General features: G+C 42.8%; 1 protein-coding gene and 1 pseudogene across 1 annotated transcript in view; both read left to right on the forward strand.

Moving 5' to 3' along the window:
- LOC123455359 overlaps window positions 1-5,658 on the forward strand; it is a 41,170-nt gene extending 35,512 nt beyond the window's left edge. Inside the window, exons 10-12 of the mRNA XM_045136156.1 lie at window positions 1,304-1,410; window positions 1,717-1,772; window positions 5,029-5,658. Coding sequence (XP_044992091.1) covers window positions 1,304-1,410; window positions 1,717-1,738 — 129 coding nt within the window. The 3' untranslated portion in view covers window positions 1,739-1,772; window positions 5,029-5,658. The remainder of the gene's footprint in view (window positions 1-1,303; window positions 1,411-1,716; window positions 1,773-5,028) is intronic.
- Window positions 5,659-9,892: 4,234 nt separating this feature from the next.
- LOC101608278 lies at window positions 9,893-11,436 on the forward strand (annotated as a pseudogene).
- The last annotated feature ends 10,979 nt before the right edge of the window (window positions 11,437-22,415 follow it).

The raw sequence follows: 22,415 nt of genomic DNA on the forward strand, positions 1-22,415 counted from the left end.
CGCTGAGAGTAGCAGGTTGAAGTAATGCATGAGTGGTCTGTGCCTTCTATTAAACTGTGCTAGATTTCTTCAGATTCTATCTCAATTGGAAAAATTTGAAAATCACCCTATAACGTAAACGTAACATTAAAGTGGTTTTCTTACAACTTTGATGTGTCAATACCAGCATTATATCACCATTATTGAATTTCAGGCTAAGTAATTTCAAGTTTGCTTAAGTTCACTTACTGCATTTTAGAAAATATTCTTTTTCATTTTTATTTATTTAAGAGAGAAAGAGACAGGTAGGATGTATTGCTATACCAGGGCCTCTGTCCACTGCAAACAAACTCCAAACACACATGCCACTTTGTGCGTCTGGTTTTTGTAGAGGATCCGACCAGAACTGGCAGACTTTGTAAGAAAGCACATTTAACTGCTATACCTTCTCTCCAGTCCCAGAGGATAGATTCAAGTTCATAGACAGAAGCTCAATGGTTAAAGAAATTTTAACCTGCACAGATAATGGGCACACACCAGGGCCGCCAGCCACAGCAAAAGAATTCCAGATGCATGTGCCACATTTAGCATTCTGCCTTTCCATGTGTACTAGGGAATTGAACCCGGGTTATTGGGCTTTGCAGGCAAGTACCTCATCCATTCAGCAGTCTGTCCACTACCCTTGGTTACACATTTTAGTGCAGCTAGCAAGGATCTGTCCCTTCAGTGATCAATAACATCTAATGTTACTATCTTGCATGTTTACTAATTTCCTCTAAACATTGTTTTCAAGTTTACTGGACCATAATTTGTTACTTATTTGCTTACTATCAATATCAGGGTTTTGCTGACTCAATTTGTTTGCCATCACGGAGTCTTTCCTGTGCTTTTCTGTTTACTTATCACCTAATGAGATATTTTCTGTGTTCTCATGGATGAGACTGTCTTTCTTCCTCTCTGTGTATAGCATTGCTGTACACCTATTGTGTAGTGTGGGCTTTGTGGTCATAAACTACTTTCATTTGGGTTGGCGTGTCTATTCTTGGGCAATTTTATTATTTAATTAATTTTTTTTTTTTAAGTACAGTCTTATTGTACCTCAGTCTGACCTGGGATTCACTATGTAGCTCAGGATGGCCTTGAACTCATGGCAATCCTCCTACCTCTGCCTCCCGACTGCTGGGATTAAAGGCATGTGCCACCAGTTATATGCTTTCAGTGTTTGAAATAGAATAGCCCAGGCTCCCCTGGCTTTTAGAGTTGCTGGGGAATAATTTGATGTTATTTTGTGAGTTACTATACTTTGTCTTTCCATTTTGTACAGGATAAACTGGCGCCACATCCAGTTCCCCAAAAGGGAAACAAGCCACAAATGGCCGAGCTGCCAATAAAGGATGAGACCAATTTACATGAGGATGAGGAGTTAGAAAGGTACGAGGGTTTGTTCCTTTTTCTAAGTTAAACGGCTTTTGTAGCATTCTACAGTGGGTACAGTCACACTAAGTCTGAAATATTCATTGACAGGAATAAGTTTCATATACAATTAGTGGGCTGTAAAGCAAATGTCCAAAGAAACCACAAGGAAGTTACAAAACCAACTATTGTGGGTGTTCATCAAAGGAATTATAGAAAAGTATTGATATTACATTCTCAAGTCTTTCATAGATTATGAGTATAAAATGTTATCTCTACCATCATAGTAATTTTACCTCTCATCTTTCTCGTTCATGGAAAAAGGTCACTTTCAGACAGTGAGTAAATGAAACCAGAAGCCTTTGAAGAAAGCAACCCAGGTGAGACTTCTGACAGTGATTATACTAGGACTTCACTACTATGATTAAGAAAGTAGACTAAGGGCATAAAAGCTGGGTCACAAGGTGACGTTTAATAAATGAAAATGGAGTTTTCTTAATTCCTTTCCTAAATGCTAAGAAACAGAGATACTTAATAATTTACTTACTAATTGTTTTATTTTCTAACATAATGTGTCCTGCACATTTATTTTAGCATCTATTCTTAAGTTTGGTAACTGTTTGCTATTATCATTTTATATTGTGCATTGGTGAAGGAAATTTGTATAACTTACACTTACTTTCTGCTTTGATCAGTCAAGGATAGTCAGCTTTCTAATATAGCAAAGACTGAATGAGGCAATGATTGGGCACATACAGAATCACAGGGATGCTTGACTGGGCATACGTTTCCTACAATAAAGTTAATTTGCAATTTTAGGAAGGATTTATGGGATTAAGTTTAAATTACTGTAATTTGTAAAATTATACTAATGTGACTTATTTTATTTTTAAAAATATTTATTTATCAGAGAAATAAGGAGACAGAGAATGAGAATGGGTGTGCCAAGGGCTTTCAGGTACTGTAAATGAACTCCAGACGCTTGCTTCCCTGTGTGCATCTGGCTAACATGGGTCCTGGGGAATCGAACCTGGGTCCTTTGGCTTTGTAGGCAAGTGCCTTAACCACTAAGCCATCCCTCCACCATGACTTATTTTATTTTTAATTTTTAAGTTTTATTCATTTATTTATTTGGTGGAGAGAGTGAAACAGAGGAGACATATGGGGTAAGAGACATACAGGAAAGACAGACAGGTGGACATAGTATGGGATCACCAAGGTCTCTTGCCACCATACTGAGGTACTGAGGTATTGAGCCTGGTCTGGCAGGCATTGCAAGCAAGTATCTTTAATCACTGAGCCATCTTCCTAGTTATTTGATGCTGTTTTTATGGAATCAAACTGGAATCTACTTTTTCTCCCTTCTGTCTCTCTAATTTTTTATTTATTTGAAAACAATTTTTATTGAATAATTAGTTCTTTACCATATGTTGTATTATGTGGCCTCACCCATTGCCTTTATCCTGCAGGCTCTCCTCACTAGGTTTCTTGGTGTTCACTGTCGAGTAATATGGGCCTCTATGTGGGGATATTGTGTTTCAGAGTAGGTCTACCTGCTTTGTGACTCTTAAAATCTACCCACCCCCTCTTCCTCAACAGTCATTGAGCCTTGGTGGGTGGTCACTTAGTGTTGACTTCTTGGAAACCTCTGTGTTTTTGTGGTGATGTGCTTCAGTTCACCACAATGTTTGTTGCTGTTTTCTTAGATGTCTATAGCTGGCTACTATTTCCTCCCTTCCTTCCTTCCTTCCTTCTTTCCTTCCTCCCTCCCTCCCTCCCTCCCTCCCTCCCTCCTTCAGAGAGCACGAGTGAAAGAGGCAGAGAAAGGAGAGATAGAGAATTAGCAACCAGGGCCTCAGCCACTACAATTGAACTCCAGATGCTTGGACCACCTACTGGGTATGTGTGACCTTGCATTTGCCTCATCTTTGTGCATCTGGCTAACATGGGATCAGGAGAGTAGAACATGGGTCCTTAGGCTTCTCAGGCAAGCACTTCACCTGCTAATGTGAATTTTTCATTATTTCATTCTTCCTTAGTGCAGATTAGAATTCCATTGTGCAAAGTGCCACACCTTCATTCTCCATTTATCAGTCAATGGGCATCTGAGTTGATTCCAGTTCCTAGCTGTTGTGAACAGAGCAGTCATAAACATGGTTGAGCAAGTATCTCTGAAGTAGAGTGGTCTGTAAGATAGATACCAAGGGATGGAATAGCTGGGTCACATGATAAAGAAAATTTAATCTCTTTCTGGAGTCTCCATTTTGCTTTACATAGGTGTTTTACCAATTTACATTCCCACCAGCAGTGGAGAAGGCTTCCTCTTTTCCCAAAGCCTCACCAGCATTTGTTATCATTGGATGTCTTGGTGATTGCCAAAAATCTTAAAGTTGTTTTAATTTATGTTTTGCTGATGACTAGGGATGCTAAACATTTCTTTAAATGAGCAATGCCATTTGTGTTTCCTCATTTGAGAATTCTTTGTTCTGCTGTGCCCCATTTTTTTTTTTTTTGAGGAGTTTTTGGATTTTTTTTTTTTTAGGCAAGCCCAACAGACTGGCCTTTTTCTTTTCCTTTCTTTTTTTAATAGCATTTATTATTTATTTATTTATTTGAGAGAGACAGACACAGAAGAAAGACAGATAGAGGGAGAGAGAGAGAATGGGCATGCCAGGGCTTCCAGCCTCTGCAAACGAACTCCAGACGCGTGCGCCCCCTTGTGCATCTGGCTAACGTGGGACCTGGGGAACCGAGCCTCGAACTGGGGTCCTTAGGCTTCACAGGCAAGTGCTTAACCGCTAAGCCATCTCTCCAGCCCGCCTTTTTCTTTTTCATGAGAGAGAGCAAGAGTAAGAGCAAGAGCGTGTGATCGTCAGCTTCTGTAATGAAACTTCACGTGTTTCCCACCTTACATGTATGACCTTGCACATGCATCACCTAGCACATGTGGCTTATGTGGGATTTGTTAGTCAAACATGGGTCCTTAGGCTTCACAGGTAAGTGCCTAACTACGAAGCCATCTCTCCAGCCCTGCTTGATTTTTATTTTTTTTATTTATTGCTCTGGGCCTTGAGACTAAATTCGTTGAGCAGCTGGACAGACCTACAATAGACAGTGACTACTGAGAGGTTGATTTGCTTCCACGTAGCCAAGGCACAGAGTGTGCGCTCACCGCACTGCGGTGCCCAGCCCTGCGCACTTTGCAGGTGAGGTTATGCACTCTCGGGGGTGAGCACGCAGTGGAATGCTCTTTATGTGCAGGGCTTTCACATGGCGCGACTGCTGTTGCTAATGGTACTGTGCGGGTGTGACGTGACTCATCCCTGTGACTTCACTCTACACTGTCCCACTTGGAAAACTGGTAGAAACTTCCTTGCTCCTCCTGCCCTACGGCCTGAGGCTTTCCTAGAGAGCCTTGGTAATGACAGAGTCTTGTGACCTTGAAGCCATTTCCCTGGGTCACATGGCTGTCACCAAACCTACAGATCCTTCCTTCCCTGCAGTGGCTCTAAAGCATATTGTGACGACGACCTTCATGCTTCTCATGGTACTTGAACTAAAGATCAATTGAGAGTCATTCTATTGTGTTGAATCATAAAATATTTTAGAAAATAATTTTGTTTTCTCATTTCCTAGGGTGCCCGCTACACATGGAAGACTTAAGACATCTACCTAGAAGTAACAACAACAGGCAAGTGAAGAAACGTACAACCAGTGGGCACAGTGGCACTTGCCTGTAAATGGAGATACTAGGAAGACTGAGATTGGGGAGTCAAAGAGAAGAGCAGAACCTGAGGAGTAAATCAGCCCATCACACCTTACCAGGGCCCCAGCTGAAACCATAAAGCAATTGGGGAAATAAGTATGAATGCTGCTTTTGTGGTGAACCTGGTCAGCACAAGGGGGGAGCAGAGAGACACTGAGCTCCTCCCAAACCAGAGATGCAGACATACAGAGGCTCCCAGGAGCCCATGGCTGAAGTAAACCTAAAGGAAAGCCAACATGGCTCAGGGAAATTCATGGAAGAGGGAGCAGATAAAAGGTTAAGAGCCCTATGTTGGGACATTACACACAGGGACTTTGCCTCTTTGTGTACCAGATGGCTACCCCACAATGCATGACCCACAATCCCCACAGGGATAACTGGCATCCCCAACGAGGAGGGTCCTTTCAGAGGGGGGATAGGGATGAGTGTAAGGATGGTCCCAACACGTGCTGTTGACACTGAGTATATACATAACTAATAAAAATTAATTAATTAAAAAATTAGCACATAAAAAAGAAAAGAGTAATGAATTCTTTAAAAATACAAGTACTACTAAGTAATTTATTGGTACATAGTGACTTTGAAAAGGATTCAAAGGCATAATAAAACAGATTTTTTGTTTTCTGTTTTTCAAGGCAGGATCTCACTGTAGCCCAGGCTAACCTGGAACTCTCCCTATAAGTCCCATGCTGTCCCCAAACTCACAGTGATCCTCCAGCAACTGACTCCTAAGCACTGGGATTAAATGTGTGTGCCTCCGCACTTGGTACAAATGCCACTTTCACTTTTCATTACAAAAGAAAAGTGGGGTTGGAGATGAAGTTCAGGTGGTCGTGTACCTGCCCAGCATGCACAAAGCCTGGGCTTGGTGTCCAGCACTACGTAAACTGGTGGTGGTGGCATTTGCCTGTCTTCCCAGCACCCAGAGATGGAGGGTAAAGAGTTCAAGACCACCCTACATAATCGATGTAGAAGCCAGCCTTGGGTACATGAGACTGTCTCTCAAATCATTTCACTCACCTCAATACACCTTTATAAGCTATGCGAGGCCCTATATCTAAAGATCACAGGCTGAATTACCAGGCGTAAGAAATCAAGTGTGGTTTCACATGCCTTTAATTCCAGCACATGTGATACAGGTAGGAGGATTGCTGTAAGTTTGAGGCTACACTGAGAGTACATAGTGAATTCGAAGTCACCCTGGGCTACAGCGAGACTCTACATAGAAAAAAACCAAAAGTATTTAAGGTCATTGAACTGTTTTAAATTATATTGTTAAAGATATTTTCATGCCGGGTGTGGTAGTGCACGCCTTTAATCCCAGTACTCGGCAGTCAGAGGTAGGAGGATCGCCATGAGTTCGAGGCCACCCTGAGACTCCATTGTAAATTCCAGGTCAGCCTGGGCTAGAGTGAGACCCTTCCTGGGGGGAAAAAAAAATCAGGGCTGGTGTAATGGCTTAGTGGTTAAGGTACTTGCCTCCAAATCCAAGAATTCCAGGTTTGATTCCGCAGCATTCACATAAGGCAGATGCATGAGGTGGTGCATGCATCTGGACTTCCTTTGCAGAGGCTGGAACCCGTGATTCACCCATTCTCATTCATTCATTCTGTGTGTGTGTGTGTGTCTCCTTCTTTCTCTCAAATAAATAAAAACAATATTAAAAAATATTTTCAGAGAATATTAAATTGATTTACAGTATTAGAAGGTGTTAATATTAGGAAATGCTAAATTTCTACAAGCACAAATTCAAATTTATTAAATGTAATACTGCTCTTAAAGTACCTGTATAATTTTGCTGATGCTTACAAAAATTTTCAAACAGACTTCTAAATTTATAAATGAGCCTTTATTGTAAGAACTTTATATATTTTCCATTAGATAAAGCCTGGTTGTATATCTTTGGGTCCATAATATAAATAAGGCTTCTTTCTTAAAGTGTTATTCTGCTCTTACCAACTGAAGCCTCAGGTAATCCCCAGTTAAAGGTACAGCCAAATGCTAGACTTGTGTTTTCCCCGTGGACAGATCTGCTATTTGACATAACACCTAAATCTCCATGCTTATATATTGTTCTGATCTCACTGGTTCCTGCTAGGTGAAGCCTGCTTATTTACATATGTTGCAGTGCACACCTTTAATCCCAGCACTCAGGAGGCAGAGGTAGGATCCCGTGGGTGTGAGGCCACCCTGAGACCACATAGTGAATTGCAGGTCAGCCTGGGCTAGAGGAGACCCTGCCTCTGTCTTAACACAACCAGTAGCAGTTCCCCTTAAATAAATGTTCTGTTTTTGGCTTTTCGAGGTAAGGTCTCGCGCTAGCCCAGGCTGACCTGGAATTAGCCTCAGGATGGTCTCCAGTTCATGCTTCTCCAGTGCTGGGACGAAAGTGGCCCACCACCTCACCCAGCTCTGCCTCGAAAACAAAGCAAAACAAAACTGAAAACAAGATGGCTGGGGATGTAGCTCAGTTGGTAAGACTGCTTGCCTAGCATACATGAAGCCCTGGGTTTAATCCCTAGCACCACCAAAACTGGGGGTGATGGCACACATGTGGAATCCTGGTAACCTGAAGCAGGCAATGACAGTGGGAGTTAAAGCAGTGTCCTCCAACAAGGGAAGCATGGGGGTTTTAGTCAGAGTCCTTACCTACTTGCACTATGGTTGTCCAGCCCCAAGTATGATCTGTTAAGGACTACATCATTCCTGAGCATGTTCATTTTATTTATTTTTGGTTTTTCAAGGTAGGGTCTCACTCTAGCTCAGGCTGACCAGGAACCCAGAATTCACTCTGTAGTCTCAGGGTGGCCTTGAACTCATGGCAGTCTTCCTCCCTCTGCCTCACAAGTGCTGGGATTAAAGGCCTGTGCCACCACGCCTGGCCTAAAGTTATAAATTTATTATTATTAATTTTTTTGGTGAGTACAAGTGAGAGAGGATTGGCACATCAGGGCTTCTGGCCACTGCATTCCTTCTTTGGATGTTTGTGCCACCATGTGTGCATGCACAACCTTGTGCATGTATCACCTTGTGCACCTGGGTTACCTTGAATCTATTGAATCAAACATGGTTTCTTAGGCTTTGCAGGCAAGTGTCTTAACCAATAAGCCATCTCTCCAGCCCTGAAGTATTTTTATTTATTTTCTTTTCAAATTTTTATTATTAAAAAAATACCCCATGGTAATACCCTCCCCCCCCCACTTTCCCCTTTAATATTCCATTTTCCATCCTATACCCTCCCCATCTCAATCAGTCTTTATTTTGATGTCATGATCTTTTCTTCCTCTTATGATGGTCTTGTGTAGGTAGTGTCAGGTACTGTGAGGTCATGGATATCCTGGCCATTTTGTGTCTGGAGGGAGCATGTTGTAAGGAGTCCTACTCTTCCTTTGGCTCTTACAGTCTTTCCGCCATCTCTTCCGCATTAGACCCTGAGCCTTGGAAGGTGTGATAGAGGTAATTACAGTACTGAGCACTCTGGTCACTTCTTTCCAGCACCATGATACCTTCTGAGTCATCCTAACTTCATTACCATCTGAATAGAGAAGATTCTCTACCAAAAGTGAGAGTAGCATAAAATAAGGGTATGAACATTAAGAGAAGTGCTTACTGGGCAGTTTGATAAGCATAGTATATACATTTAGCCACACAGTAGCAGACGTTACACCCCTAGGGTTCATGACTACCCCTGTTGTAGGTTTTTAGTATCAGGGATGTATTCCCTCCCATAGAAAGGCCTCCAGTCTAATTAGAGGGCAGTTGGTTTCCACCATGACAGATTTAGACCCATTGGCTCATTTGGCTTGCAGTGTCCACTGGTGATTTCTCTTTCTCCCATTGAACTGCATGTAGAATGGCTTCTTCCAGCTTTCTGTAAGCTGGTTCACATGGGGAGGCTATCAGCTCAGTTCCAGCAGGATTTTTCAGCCTTGCAGCCCAAGTATGCGGAATCTTCAGCAATAGGGTCTTACCATATATTCCTGGTGGGAAACCAAGGGCCTTGGCAATGGCCTATAATGTTTTGGGGGCATCAGGAACCTCCCTGGCCAACAACTCAATGGAAGGTATCCCATCCCTGGCACTGAAAATTTTCTAGCAACAATCTATCCTCTTAGATTTTGATTAGCCCTCTGTTGCAGTCTGGTTCGCATTGCTGGTAGAAATCACCCAACCAAGAGCAGCTTCTGGGAAAAAGAGATTTTATTTTAGTTTACAGGCTTGAGGGGAAGCTCCACAATGGCAGGGGATAACGATGGCATGAGCAGAGGATGGGCATCACCCCCTGGCCAACTGGACCATAGCAACAGGAGAGTGTGCCAAACACTGGTATGGGGAAAATGGCTATAACACCCATAAGCCTGTCCCCAACAATACACTGCTTCCTGAAGGTGTTAATTCACAAATTGTCATCAGCTGGGTTGGAACCTAGCATTCAGAACACCTAAGTTTGTGGGGGCATCTGAATCAAACCACCACACCCTCCCTACACCTTTCCTTTACTCAGATCTCTTCCCATGACCTCAGTTTTGGCCTTTTCACTCCCATTAATCTATTCTTCTACTTACATATATACAATACCGTTCTATTAAGTACCCTCCTCCTTTCCTTTCTCTTCCCTTTATTTTTCTTTTCATGTGAGTAGCAAGAAAACTCAGTAGCTAAGGCCAATAAACTTTATTTACTTATTCACAAGCAAAGACAGAAGAGAGAAACAGACATAAAGAATGTGTAAACCAGTATTGTGTGTGCGCGAAGAGTCTATGTATAGAAATATACAAGCTTGCAAGGAACTTGCCCAGACCACTCCTACAGCATATGGACCAAATGGTATGAACAAAATGGTTATCAATCACCTGGAGAAGTTGTTTGTGACAAATGATGCAGTGACTATTTTAAGAGAGCTAGAAGTACAGCACCCTGCTGCCAAAATGATTGTGATGGCCTCGCACATGCAAGAGCAGGAAGTTGGAGATGGCACAGACTTTGTCCTGGTGTTTGCAGGAGCTCTTCTGGAATTAGCTGAAGAACTTCTTAGGATTGGCCTGTCAACTTCAGAGGTGATAGAAGGTTATGAAATTGCCTGCAAAAAAGCCCATGAGATTCTTCCTGACTTGGTGTGTTGTTCTACAAAGAACCTTCATGATGTCGATGAAGTGTCCTCTCTGCTTCGGACCTCTATCATGAGTAAGCAGTATGGTAATGAAGCGTTTCTGGCCAAGCTTATCGCTCAGGCATGTGTTTCTATTTTTCCTGATTCTGGCAACTTCAATGTTGATAACATTAGAGTTTGTAAAATTCTGGGCTCTGGTATCCATTCCTCTTCAGTATTGCATGGCATGGTGTTTAAGAAGGAAACTGAAGGTGATGTAACATCTGTCAAAGATGCCAAAATAAATTGTCCTTTTGATGGCATGATAACAGAGACTAAGGGAACAGTGCTGATAAAGACTGAAGAGTTGATGAATTTTAGTAAGGGGGAATAAAATCTCATGGATGCACAAGCTAAAGTGATTGCTGCCACTGGTGCAAATGTCATAGTAACCGGTGGCAAGGTGGCAGACATGGCTCTTCATTATGCAAACAAATCATGCTGGTGAGGTTGAACTCAAAATGTGATCTCAGAAGACTTTGTAAAACAGTTGGTGCTATAGCTCTTCCTAGATTGACTCCTCCTGTCCTTGAAGAAATGGGACACTGTGACAGTGTTTCTCTCTCAGAAGTTGGAGACACGCAGGTGGTGGTTTTTAAGCATGAAAAAGAAGATGGTGCTATTTCTACTTTGGTTCTTCGAGGGTCTACAGACAATCTAATGGATGATATAGAAAGAGCAGTAGATGATGCTGTTAATACTTTCAAAGTTCTCACAAGGGATAAACGTCTTGTACCCGGAGATGGAGCAACAGAAATTGAATTGGCCAAACAGATCACATCATATACAGTATGCTATTAAGTTTGCTGAAGCATTTGAAGCCATTCCATGGGCACTGTTAGAAAATTCTGGAGTTAAAGCCAATGAAGTAATCTCTAAGCTTTATGCAGTGCACCAAGAAGGAAACAAAAATGTTGGGTTAGATATTGAGGCTGAAGATCCTGCTGTAAAAGACATGTTAGAATCTGGTATTTTAGATACTTACTTGGGAAAATACTGGGCCATTAAATTGGCTACTAATGCGCCTGTCGCCGTGCTTCGAGTGGATCAAATCATCATGGCAAAACCAACTGGTGGGCCCAAGTCTGCAAGAGGCAAGAAGGACTGGGATGATGACCAATATGAGTGAAGGGTTTAATTTTTACTGTTGGTGAAGGTTGTATTTGTAGGGTAGGAATACCTAGTGTTTTCTTACTCTCCTTAAAAAGTGTTTTGTTTATATTCTACTGAATGATAAAATAAACATGTTACTCTTAAAAGCCCCCCCCCAAAAAAATGTGTATGCCAGGGCCTCAGTTGCTGTAAGTGAATGCTAGATGCCTGGGCCACTTTATGCATCTTTCTTTACGTGAGTATCAAGGAATGGAACCCAGATCATTAGGCTTTGAAGACAGGTGCTTTAACTGCGGAGACATCTCTCCAGCCTGACAAGGTTCATTTCTGAGATAGAGTTCCATAGGTACCTCAGGCTGGTCTCCAACTGACCCTCCTGCTTAAAGGTCACCAGTGGTAGGCTCATAGGCATATGCCACTATGCAGGGATCTAAATTTTTTCCTTCTAAATTTTGGGGTTAGGGTCTCCCTATAGCCCAGGCTGGCCTGGAATTCACTATGTACTCTCAGGGTGTCCTTAAATTCAGAGCATTCCTCCTACCTCTGCCCTCCCAAGTTCTGGGTTAAATATGCCACCATTAAGGTTTCTGGCACCCACCTTAAATCCCAGCACTTAGGAGGTTAAAATAGGAGTATCAGGAGTCAGCTTCAGCTGTATAGTGTTCTAGGCCAGCCTCAGCTACATGACATCCTGTCTCTCAATAAATAAATAGGTAAAATTTGTATCTTTGACTGTAGCCAAAGGTACTTAGGAGGCTGAGGGAGGAAGACTACTAGGCTAGGACTTCAGCCTAACATACATGGGGAACAAGTTTAAAAATTCCATGTTGAATCAGGCTGGTGGTGTACCCTTTTAATCCCAGCATTTGGGAGGCCAAGGTAGAAGGATCACTATGAGTTCAAGGCCACCCTGAGGCTACTTAATGAATTCCAGGCCAGCCTGAGCTAGAGTGAGACCCTACCTGGAAAATCCAAAAAAATAAATATCCATGCTGGAGAGATGGCTCAGCAGTTAAGGCACTTGCCTGCAAACCCTAACAACTTGGGTTCCATTTGCAGTACCCATATAACGCCATGTGCATAAAGTGGCACATGCATCTGGAGTTTGCAGCAATTGGTGGCCCCAGCATGCTCATTCTGCTTCTCTTCTCTCTGTACTTGTAAATAAGTGGGTCGTGGTAGAGCACACCTTGAGTCCCAGCACTTGGGAGGCAGAGTAGGAAGTTCCTTATGCTTCGCAGGCAGGTGCCTTAACTGTTAAGCCATCTCTCCCAGTAGTAGCCAAGGAATCATCTGGAAGTCTCATCCTCCAGTACTGAGCTCCAAAAGACAGCAGACCTGGCTATGGTCCAAAAGAGGCTGTCAGCCACAAAACCATAAAGTAGCAATGAAAGTCTGTTTATAAGTCATGCCATAGTTCAGAGACAGCACATAATGCTTGAACAGAGTGTAAAAAGTTACACAATAGTATGATTCCAATAATAGAGATCAGGAACAAGATAGTGGTCTTTTGTAGGCAGCTAATTAGGGACACAGGTCTAAGCAAATGTAGATATCCATCTGCCCTGGCACAACTACAAGGCAACTCAAGTCCAAACTGAAACTTTATTCCTCAAGACAACAATCGGGTACAACCCTTGGTTCTTTTTACTTGCCATTCTTCCTCCTCCTAAGAATTTTTTGTAGGCTTCTTCTTTTTTTTTTTTTTTTGAGATAGGGTCTCACTCTTAACTCATGCTGATCTGGAATTCACTGTGTAGTCTCAGGGTGGCCTTGAACTCACAGAAATCCTCCCTCTGCCTCCTGAGTGCCGGGATTCAAGGTGTGCGCCACCACCCCCGGTTTTTGCAGGCATTTGTGTCCCACCATCTGTCTCTTTCTGAGTCCTTTTTTCTCCCTGACCCACCAACCAATCAGGATCCTCTTTATGCATTTATACTTAACCAATAAAGCTAACCCTAACTGGACACTTGATTTACATATAGATATGGACAAGCCAAACTCCTCAGTATATAAAATTTGCCCATTCAGGGTACCTGGTGACCTCCCATTTTTCCAGGACTTCTCTCACTCAGAGGGCTTTGCTGTCCTTTCACTTTTGTTTCGATTTTTGTTTGTTTTCTTTTTTTCCGGTTTTTCAAGGTAAGGTCTCACTCTGGCCCAGGCTGACCTGGGATTCACTGTGGAGTCTCAGAATGGCCTCAAACTCATGGCACTCCTACCTCTGCCTCCCCCGAGCTGGGATTAAATGTGTGCACCAGCACACGGCACACTAACATTTTTGTAAAATACAGTGCTAATACAAATGGAAAGTAACTCTTGCCTGGTCCTTATATACCCCCGTCAGAAAGTCAGTGTTGATAAACTACTGAAATGCCTGAATGGGGGTGTGAGGTTGGAGAGGGTCACTCATTCTTTTAAATATTTTATTTTTATTTATTTACTTTGACAGAAGGGGGGGGAAGAGAATGGGCGTGTGAGGATGTTATTTTTTAATTATTTATTTGAGAGAGGGGGGTTGTGCCAGGGCCTCCAGTCACTGCAAATGAACTCCAGATGCATGCGCCCCCTTATGCATCAGGCTTACGTGGGTCCTAGAGACTCGAAGCAGGATCCTTTGGGTTTGCAGGCACATGCCTTCACCGCTAAGTCATCTCTCCAGCCCCCAGGGTTACCCATTCTGACTTACAGTTGGAACATGCACAGTGGGGTGCATGAATGGATTACAGCTACAAGCAAAACTCAAGAAACAACAGGTACTTAAGATCCATAGAATCTTCATCTCTTCAAAATGTTGGGATGAAAAAGGTGGTAGTTTGTCTTATTCTCCGATTTCTTGGACTCACTGAGATGCCATTTAGCTATACAAATATAGGTATAGGTGCAGTGTTACAGGTCTACAATTTCAGCATTTAGGAGGCTGAGATAGAAAGGTAGGTATTCAGGGCTGAAGAGATGGCTTGGCAGTTAAGGCATTTGCCTGCAAAGCCAAAGGACCCACGATCAGTTCCCCAGGACTCACATAAACCAGATGCACAAGGTGGCATACGTGTCTGGAATTCATTTGCAGTGGCAGGGGGCCCTGATGTGCCCATATTCATTCTCTCCCTCCCTCTCTTCTTTCTCTCAAATAAATGAAAACAAAAAATAGCCACGTGTGGTGACACATCCTTAAATCCCAGTACTTGGGAAGCAGAGGTAGGAGGATTGCCATGAGTTTGAGGCCACCCTGATACTACACTAGTCAATTCCAGGTCAGCCTGGTCTAGAGTGAGACCCTGCCTCGGAAAACCAAAATAAAGAAAAACAAAAGAAAGATCAGGAGTTCAAGGCCAGTCTGAGCTACCTAGCATGATTCTGTTTCAAACAAAGTAGATAGATGATAGACAGATAGATGTTAGATAGATAAATAGATATCTAGAGATATAGAATGTATCACATAACCCATTTGAGAGAAGGCCTCCAGCCACTGCAGATGAACTCCAGATGTGGGTCCTGGAGAATTGAACTGGGATCCTTTGGCTTTGCAGGCAAATGCCTCAACCGCTAAGCCATCCCTCCAGCCCCCACTCTAATCTTTAGTTATCTCAGATAATAGCATTTAGTTAAGGCACTCACCTGCAAAACCTAACAACATGGGTTTTATTTCGTAGTTCCCACAAAAATCCAGATGCATAAAGTGGCACATGCATCTGGAGTTTACAGTGACTGGAGGCCTCAGCATGCCTATTCTCTCTGCATCCCTTCTATCTTTCTCTGTCTCTACTTGTAAATAAATATGTAAATACATCAATATTTTTAATTCAAGGAACAAAAGTAGCTGGGAGTGTAGCTCAGTAGTAGAGCTCATAGACACCAGGATGGGTTTCCACATGACAAACAATAACAAGCCCAGGCTGGCCTGGAAGTCACTATGTAGCCCCAGCTTGCCTCAATCTCAAGGTGATTCTCCTGCCTCAGTTTATCAAGAGCTACCATGGTTGGCTGTGTCTTTCCCCTCCATCCCCACTCTCTCTCTCTAGTAAACTTTTTTTTTTTATTTTATCATTTTTATTTATTTGAGAGATGGCAGGGGGGAAGAAAAAGGGAGATGGAGACCTTGTCCAGTTGGCTTCTATGGGTTCTGGGTAATTAATTGAACTTGTGTTGTTTGGCTTTGCAGGCAAGTGACTTGAACACTAAGCCATCTCTCAGCCAATATTTTTTAAAATATTATTTATTTATTTGACAGAGAAAGAGGGAGAGTGAGAGAGAATGAATAGGCAAGCCAGGGCCTCCAGCCACTGCCAATGACTGTGGATGCATGTGCCCCCTTGGGCATCTGGCCAACATGGGTCCTGAGGAATCAAACCTGGCTCCTTTGACTTTACAGGCAAACACCTTAACCGTTAAGCCATCCCTCCAGCCTGCCAATATTTTTTATTTTTTATTTTTGGTTTTTCAAGGTAAGGTCTCACTGTAGCTCAGGCTAATCTGGGATTCACTATGTAGTCTCAGGATGGCCTCAAATTCACAATGATTCTCCTACCTCTTCCTGCCAAGTGGTGGGATTAAAGGCATGTGCCACCACTCCAGGGCTTAATAAACTTAAAAAGAAAGGAAGGGAGGAAGAAAGAAACATGTAGACAATGCTTTCTCAAGTTCCCTTCCCACAATGCAATTTTTTTTTCAAGGTAGGGTTTCACTCTAGCTCATGTTAACCTGGAATTCACTATGTAGTCTCAGGGTGCCCTCAAACCCATGGTGATCCTCCTACCTCTGCCTCCCAAGTGCTGGGATTAAAGGCATGCGCCACAATGCCCGGTCCTTATTTTTACTTTTGAAGATGGGAGTCTCACTCTGTGGCACAGCCTATCATATGTTGAGATTTCAGGCATGAGTGACCCAGCAGGCTGCTTGACTGAGGCCCAAGAGTAATGCGGATCTAACCTAAACTATTTCACCAGCTTTTTGTGGTTGGTTTTGAGGTATGATCTCAGTCCATGTTGCGCTATAACACACTATACTCCAGGCTGGCCTTGAACTCACAACGATCTTCCGACCTCTGCCTCTCTAGTGCTGGAATTAAATGTGTGTCCACCACACCTGGCCAACCTAAATTCTTTGAAGCATGCATTACAGCCATGCTGATGACATAACCTAGGATTGCACTGCAGGCTTAAAACCCCCAGTGCGGGCTGAGGGATGACTTAGCAAAAAAGGTACTTGCCTGAAAAGCCAAAGAACCCAGGTTCCATTACCCAAAACCTATGTAAGCCAGATGCACAAGGTGGCGCAAGCATCAGGAGTTTGTTTTAAGCAGTTGATGCCATGGTGTGTCCATGCTCTCTCTGTCAAATAAATAAATAAAAATATATTTTTTAAAAGCAAAAACTATATTTAAAAAAGTGCTCTATCACTGAGCTGCACCCCAGCCCCAAAGAGGGAAAACTGGGAGAGGACTCAGGAAACGGTCCTAGAAGGGCAGACCTAGACTCTACAGCTGGTAATCCCAACCACATTTGAGGCTTTGGCAGAAGGATCTAGAGTTCAAGGTCAGCCTTGTCTACATTGGCATACCTCCCTAACAAAACTGTGAAGGGGTGGTGGTGGATGTCCGGATGGGGACAAATGTCTATAGTCCCATCACATGAGAGTTTGAAGTTTTACAAAGGAGTAAAAATTTGAAGTTAACCTGGGCTACATGCTGAGACCTACTAAAGAAAACTGTAAGTGGGCTGGAGACCTGGCTTAGTGGTTAAGGTGCTTGCCTGCAAAGCCAAAGGCCTCAGGTTCCATTCCCCAGAAGCCACATAAGTCAGATATGCATGGTGGCTACAGACCCTGGTTCACCCATCCTCTGTCTGTCAGTCTGTCTCTCTCTCAAATAAATAAAAACTAAAAACTACCTAGGCATGGTGATAGAACCTTTAATCGCAGCACTAGGGAGGCTGAGGTCAGAGGACCCAGATGGTAGGTTCCAGGTCAGCCTCCATAGAGTGAGGCCATACATCAGAAAACAAAAATACTGTAGGCCAGGCATGCTAACTCACTCCTTTAACCCCAGCCCTGCATCTGCCTAGGTAGGAGGATCACTGAGTTCAAGGTCAGACTAGGCTACAGTGAGACCCTACAGAAAACAAATAAAACAATAATAGTGCATGGTATGGTAGCACACATCTTTTTTTCTCTATTATCATTTTCCATAACTATAAAAGTATCCTATGGTAATATCCTCCCTCCCCCCATTTTCCCCTTTGAAATTCCATTCTCCATCATATCCCCTCCCCATCTCAATCAGCCTCTCTTATTTTGATGTCATCATCTTTTCCTCCTCTTATGATGGTTTTGTGTAGGTAGTGTTAGGCACTGTGAGGTCATGGATATCCAGGCCATTTATGTCTGGAGGAAGCACGTTGTAAGGAGTCCTATCCTTCCTTTGGCTCTTACCTTCTTTCTGCCGCCACTTCTGCATTAGACCCTTGATCCTTGTAAGGTGTGATCGAGATGTTACTCGCTACTCTAGTCACTTCTTTCCAGCACCATGATTCCTTCTGAGTCGTCCCAAGGTCACTGCCATCTGAAAAGAGAAGATTGTCTACCCAAAGTGAGAGAAGCATTAATGAAAGGATATGAATATTAAGAGAAGTGCTTACAGGGCAGTTTGATAAGCATAGTTTATACATTTATCCAGACATAAGCAGATGTTACATCTGTAGGGCTCATGACTACCCCTGCTTTAAGTTTTCAGTATCAGTGATGCATTCCTTCCCATGGAGCGGGCCCTCCAGTCCAATTGGAGGGCAGTTGGTTTCCACCGTGAGAGACGTGCCACTATTGCACCCTTTGGCACATTTGGCCTGACTGGCCAATTATAAGGCTTGCAGTGTCCACTGTTGAGTATCTTCACTGGTGGTATCTCTTTCTCCCCTTGAACTACATGTAGAATGACTTCTTCCAGCTTTCTGTCCGCTGGTCTACATGGAGGAGGTTATCAGCTCAGCTCCAGCAGGATTTCTCAGTGGCCTTGCAGCCCAAGTATGTGGAGTCTTCAGCAGTAGGGTCTTACCATCTATTCCTGGTGGGAAACCAATGGCCTTGGCAATGGCCTGTAATGTTTTGGAGCCTCAAGGACCTCCCTGGCCAACAACTCCCTGGAAGGTGTCCCATTCCTGGCACTGAAAAATTTCTAGCAATAATCTATGGCTCCTGAGTGTTCCACTGTTCAAAACCAGAGGATTCCATATGATTTATTTATATCCTCTTAGATTTTGATTGGCCCTCCCTCCATCTTTCCTTTATTCAATCTCTTCCCCTGACCTCGCTTAGGGCCTTTTCACCCCCCATTAATCTATTCTACTTACATATATACAATACCAACCTATTAAGTACCCTCCTCCCTTCCTTTCTCTTCCCTTTGTATCTCTTTTTTAGCTTACTGACCTCTGCTGCTGAGGTTTTCCTTCTCACACAGAAGCCCAATCATTTGTAGCTAGCATCCACATATGAGAGAGAACATGTAGCACTTGGCTTTCTGGACCTGGGTTACCTCACTTAGTATAATCCTTTCCAGGTCCAACCATTTTCCTGCAAATTTCATAACTTCATTTTTCTTTATCATTGAGTAGAGCTCCATTGTATAAATGTGTCATATCTTCATTACCCACTCATCAGTTCAGGCACATCTAGGCTGGTTCCATTTCCCAGCTATTGTGAATTGAGCAGCAATAAACATGGTTGAGCAAGTATCTCTAAGGTAATAAGATGAGTCCTTAGGATATATGCCTAGGAGTGCTATAGCTGGGTCATATGGTAGATCAGTTTTTAGCTGTCTTAGGAACCTCCACACTGATTTCCACAATGGCTGGACCAGATTGCATTCCCACCGATAGTGTAAAAGGGTTCCTCTTTTTCCACATCTCTGCCAGCATTTAAGATCATTGGTTTTCATGATGGTAGCCAATCTGACAGGAGTGAGATGGAATCTCAATGTAGTTTTAATCTGCATTTCCCTGATGACTAGGGATGTAAAACATTTTTTTAGATGCTGACCTGCCATCCATATTTCTTCTTTTGAGAACTCATTTAGCTCCATAGCCCATTTTTTTAATCGGCTTGTTTGATTTCTTATTATTTAACTTTTTGAGTTCTTTGTATATCCTAGATATTGATCCTCTATCAGATATATATCTGGCAAAGATTTTTTTCCCATTCTGTAGGTTGCCTCTTTGCTTTATTCACAGTGTCCCTTGCAGTACAAAATCTTTGTAATTTCATGAGGTCTCAGTGATTAATCTGTGGTTTTATTGCCTGAGCAATTGGGGTTGTATTCAGAAAGTCTTTGCCAAGACCAATATGTTGAAGGGTTTCCCCTACTTTTTTTTGTAGCAGTTTCAGAGTTTAAGGTATGATGTTAAGGTCTTTAATCCATTTTGACTTAATTCTTGTGCATGGAGTGAGAAGAATCTATTTTCATCCTTCTATAGATACATATCCAGTTTTCCCAGCACCATTTGCTGAAGAGGCTGTCTTTTTTCCAATGAGTATTTTTGGCATTTTTTTGAATATCAGGTGGCTATAGCTACCTGGACTTACATCTGTATCCTCTATTCTGTTCCATTGATCTACATGTCTGCTTTTGTGCCAGTACCATGCTGTTTTTGTTACTATAGCTCTTTAGTAGAGGTTAAAATCAGGTATGGTGATACCACCAGCCTTATTTTTGTTGCTCAGTATTATTTTAGATATTCAAGGCTTTTTGTGATTCCAAATGAAATTTTGGATTTTTTTTTTATTTCTGTGAAGAGTGCCATTAGAATTTTGATGGGATTGCATTAAATATGTAGATTGCTTTTGGTAAGATTGCCATTTTCACAATATTGATTCTTCTGATCCAAGAACAAGGGATGTTTTTCCATTTCCTAGCATCTTCTGTAATTTCTCACTTGAGTGTTTTGAAGTTTTCTTTGTAGAGATCCTTTACTTCCTTGGTTAGGTTTATTCCAAGGTACTTTGTTTTCTTTGATGCAGTTGTGAATGGGAGTGATTCTCTGATTTCATCCTCTGTGTGTGTGTTGTTAGCATATATGAAGGCTACTGATTTCTGTGTATTTATTTTTTATTCTGCTACATGGCTGTGAGTGTTTATCAGCTCTAACAGTTTCCGGCTAGACTCTTTAGGGTCCTTTATATATAGAATCTTGTCATCTGATAATAATGACTTAGCACACATCTCTAATCCCACACTGCATATGAGACCTAGGTAGGAGGATCCCTGAGTTCAAGGTCAGCCTGGCCTGGAGTGAGACTCTGCTAAGCTGGGCGTGGTGGGGGCGGGGCCTCCCATCAGCTCCTGTCTGGCAGGATAAAAGCAGGAGTCACAGCCCAGGTTCTGCTAGAGCAGCTTCTGCCTCAGAGTTTGTAGGTCTCACCACGAGCCAATGAGCACCTTCCCCTACCTTAAAAAAAAAGTGCTAGTGTCCTGTGTTGTTTAGAAAAACCTGCAGTTCATATCCCCAAAAGAAGTATAGCTGGGTCCAATGGCAGTTCTATTGACAGCTTTTTGAGGAGTCTCCATATTCCTTCAAGTATTGCAAAAGATTTAAAATAGTCTAGAGTAACTATGCAGGTTTTCAGTCCAAATACTTTCTAGGAATTATTTGACAATTTTTTGTAGGTATTACATTGCAAAAGCAGGACAGAGCTTTCAGAACAGGTCGGCAGGAGAACAGTAGATTGATACACAAACCTTTGTGCAAATTATTCTAGCTTGGAACCAGAGCAGACATTAGGGTTATCTGCAAGATGCAAGCAGCACAGTTAAACTGCTAGGGGTTTCTCCAGCCAGAGACAAACTCTTGAAGGGGTAGGAAGACCAAGGGAAAATGCTCAGTCGCCTCCTAGTGGAGAGACCTGGAAGTACACCCCGCAGCTCACTCCAACCAGTGCTGCTGCTCAGTACTATCAGGTTCTCTCTCTCTCCATGGCAAGGGGCACACTTCTTTCATCCCAGCACTTGGAGGTACAGGTAGGAGCATCACCAAGAGTAACTGGGGAAATGAGCGAGAGGGCTGCTTTCTGGGTGAACCTGATATCAGCACCGGGGGAAGGAGATAGACATTGAGGACACTCAACTCCTCCCAAACCAGAGATACAGAGACCTAAAAGGAGCCCAAGAGGGAAGAGGGAAGATTGTTAGTCACAAGTTGGGACATTACACACAGAGACACTGTCTCTTCCCCATAATTGATGGCTACCTCCATAATGCATGACCTACAATCCCCATAGGGATAACTGTCATCCCCACTGAGAAGGGTCTTTTCGGAGGGGAGGGGTGAGCAGGGATGAAGGAAATGGTGGTACCAACATGTGGTGTTTACACACTTGAGTGTGTCTGTAACTAAATATATAGATAACTTCTTTAAAAAATTGATGAATAAGCTTTCTGAAAACATACACTGCTAGATAATAATATATATGAAAAGAGAGTTTAGGGGGGAGGGACAGAATGAACATGGTTTGCTGTCTACAATTATGGAAATTGTCAATAAAAAATTAATTAAATTTTTTAAAAAGAAAGTATAGCTGGGCAAGGTGGCACACTCCTTTCATCCCAGCCCTTGGAGGCATAGGGAGGAGAATCACCAAGAGTGTGAAGCCACGCTGAGTCGAGATAGGGAATTCCACAGGAGCCTGGGCTTGTGTGAGGCACTACCTTGAAAAACACAAAATAAGGAGGAAATTTTTGTAGAAACATCATATGGAGGGAGAGATAAGACACCTCTGCCTCATAAGTGCTGGGAATAAAGGTGTGGGCCACTACAAAAAAACTAATTCTCAGTGCTGGAGAAATGGCTTCATGGTTAAGCGCTTGCCTGTGAAGCCTAAAGACCCCGGTTCAAGGCTTGATTCCCCAGGACCCACATTAACCAGATACACAAGGGGGCGCACACATCTGGAGTTCCTTTGCAGTGCCTGGAGGTCCTAGTGTACCCATTCTGTATCTTTCTGTCTCTG

Source organism: Jaculus jaculus, chromosome 16 (genome assembly GCF_020740685.1).
Source record: "Jaculus jaculus isolate mJacJac1 chromosome 16, mJacJac1.mat.Y.cur, whole genome shotgun sequence".
NCBI classification, from domain to species: Eukaryota; Metazoa; Chordata; class Mammalia; order Rodentia; family Dipodidae; genus Jaculus; species Jaculus jaculus.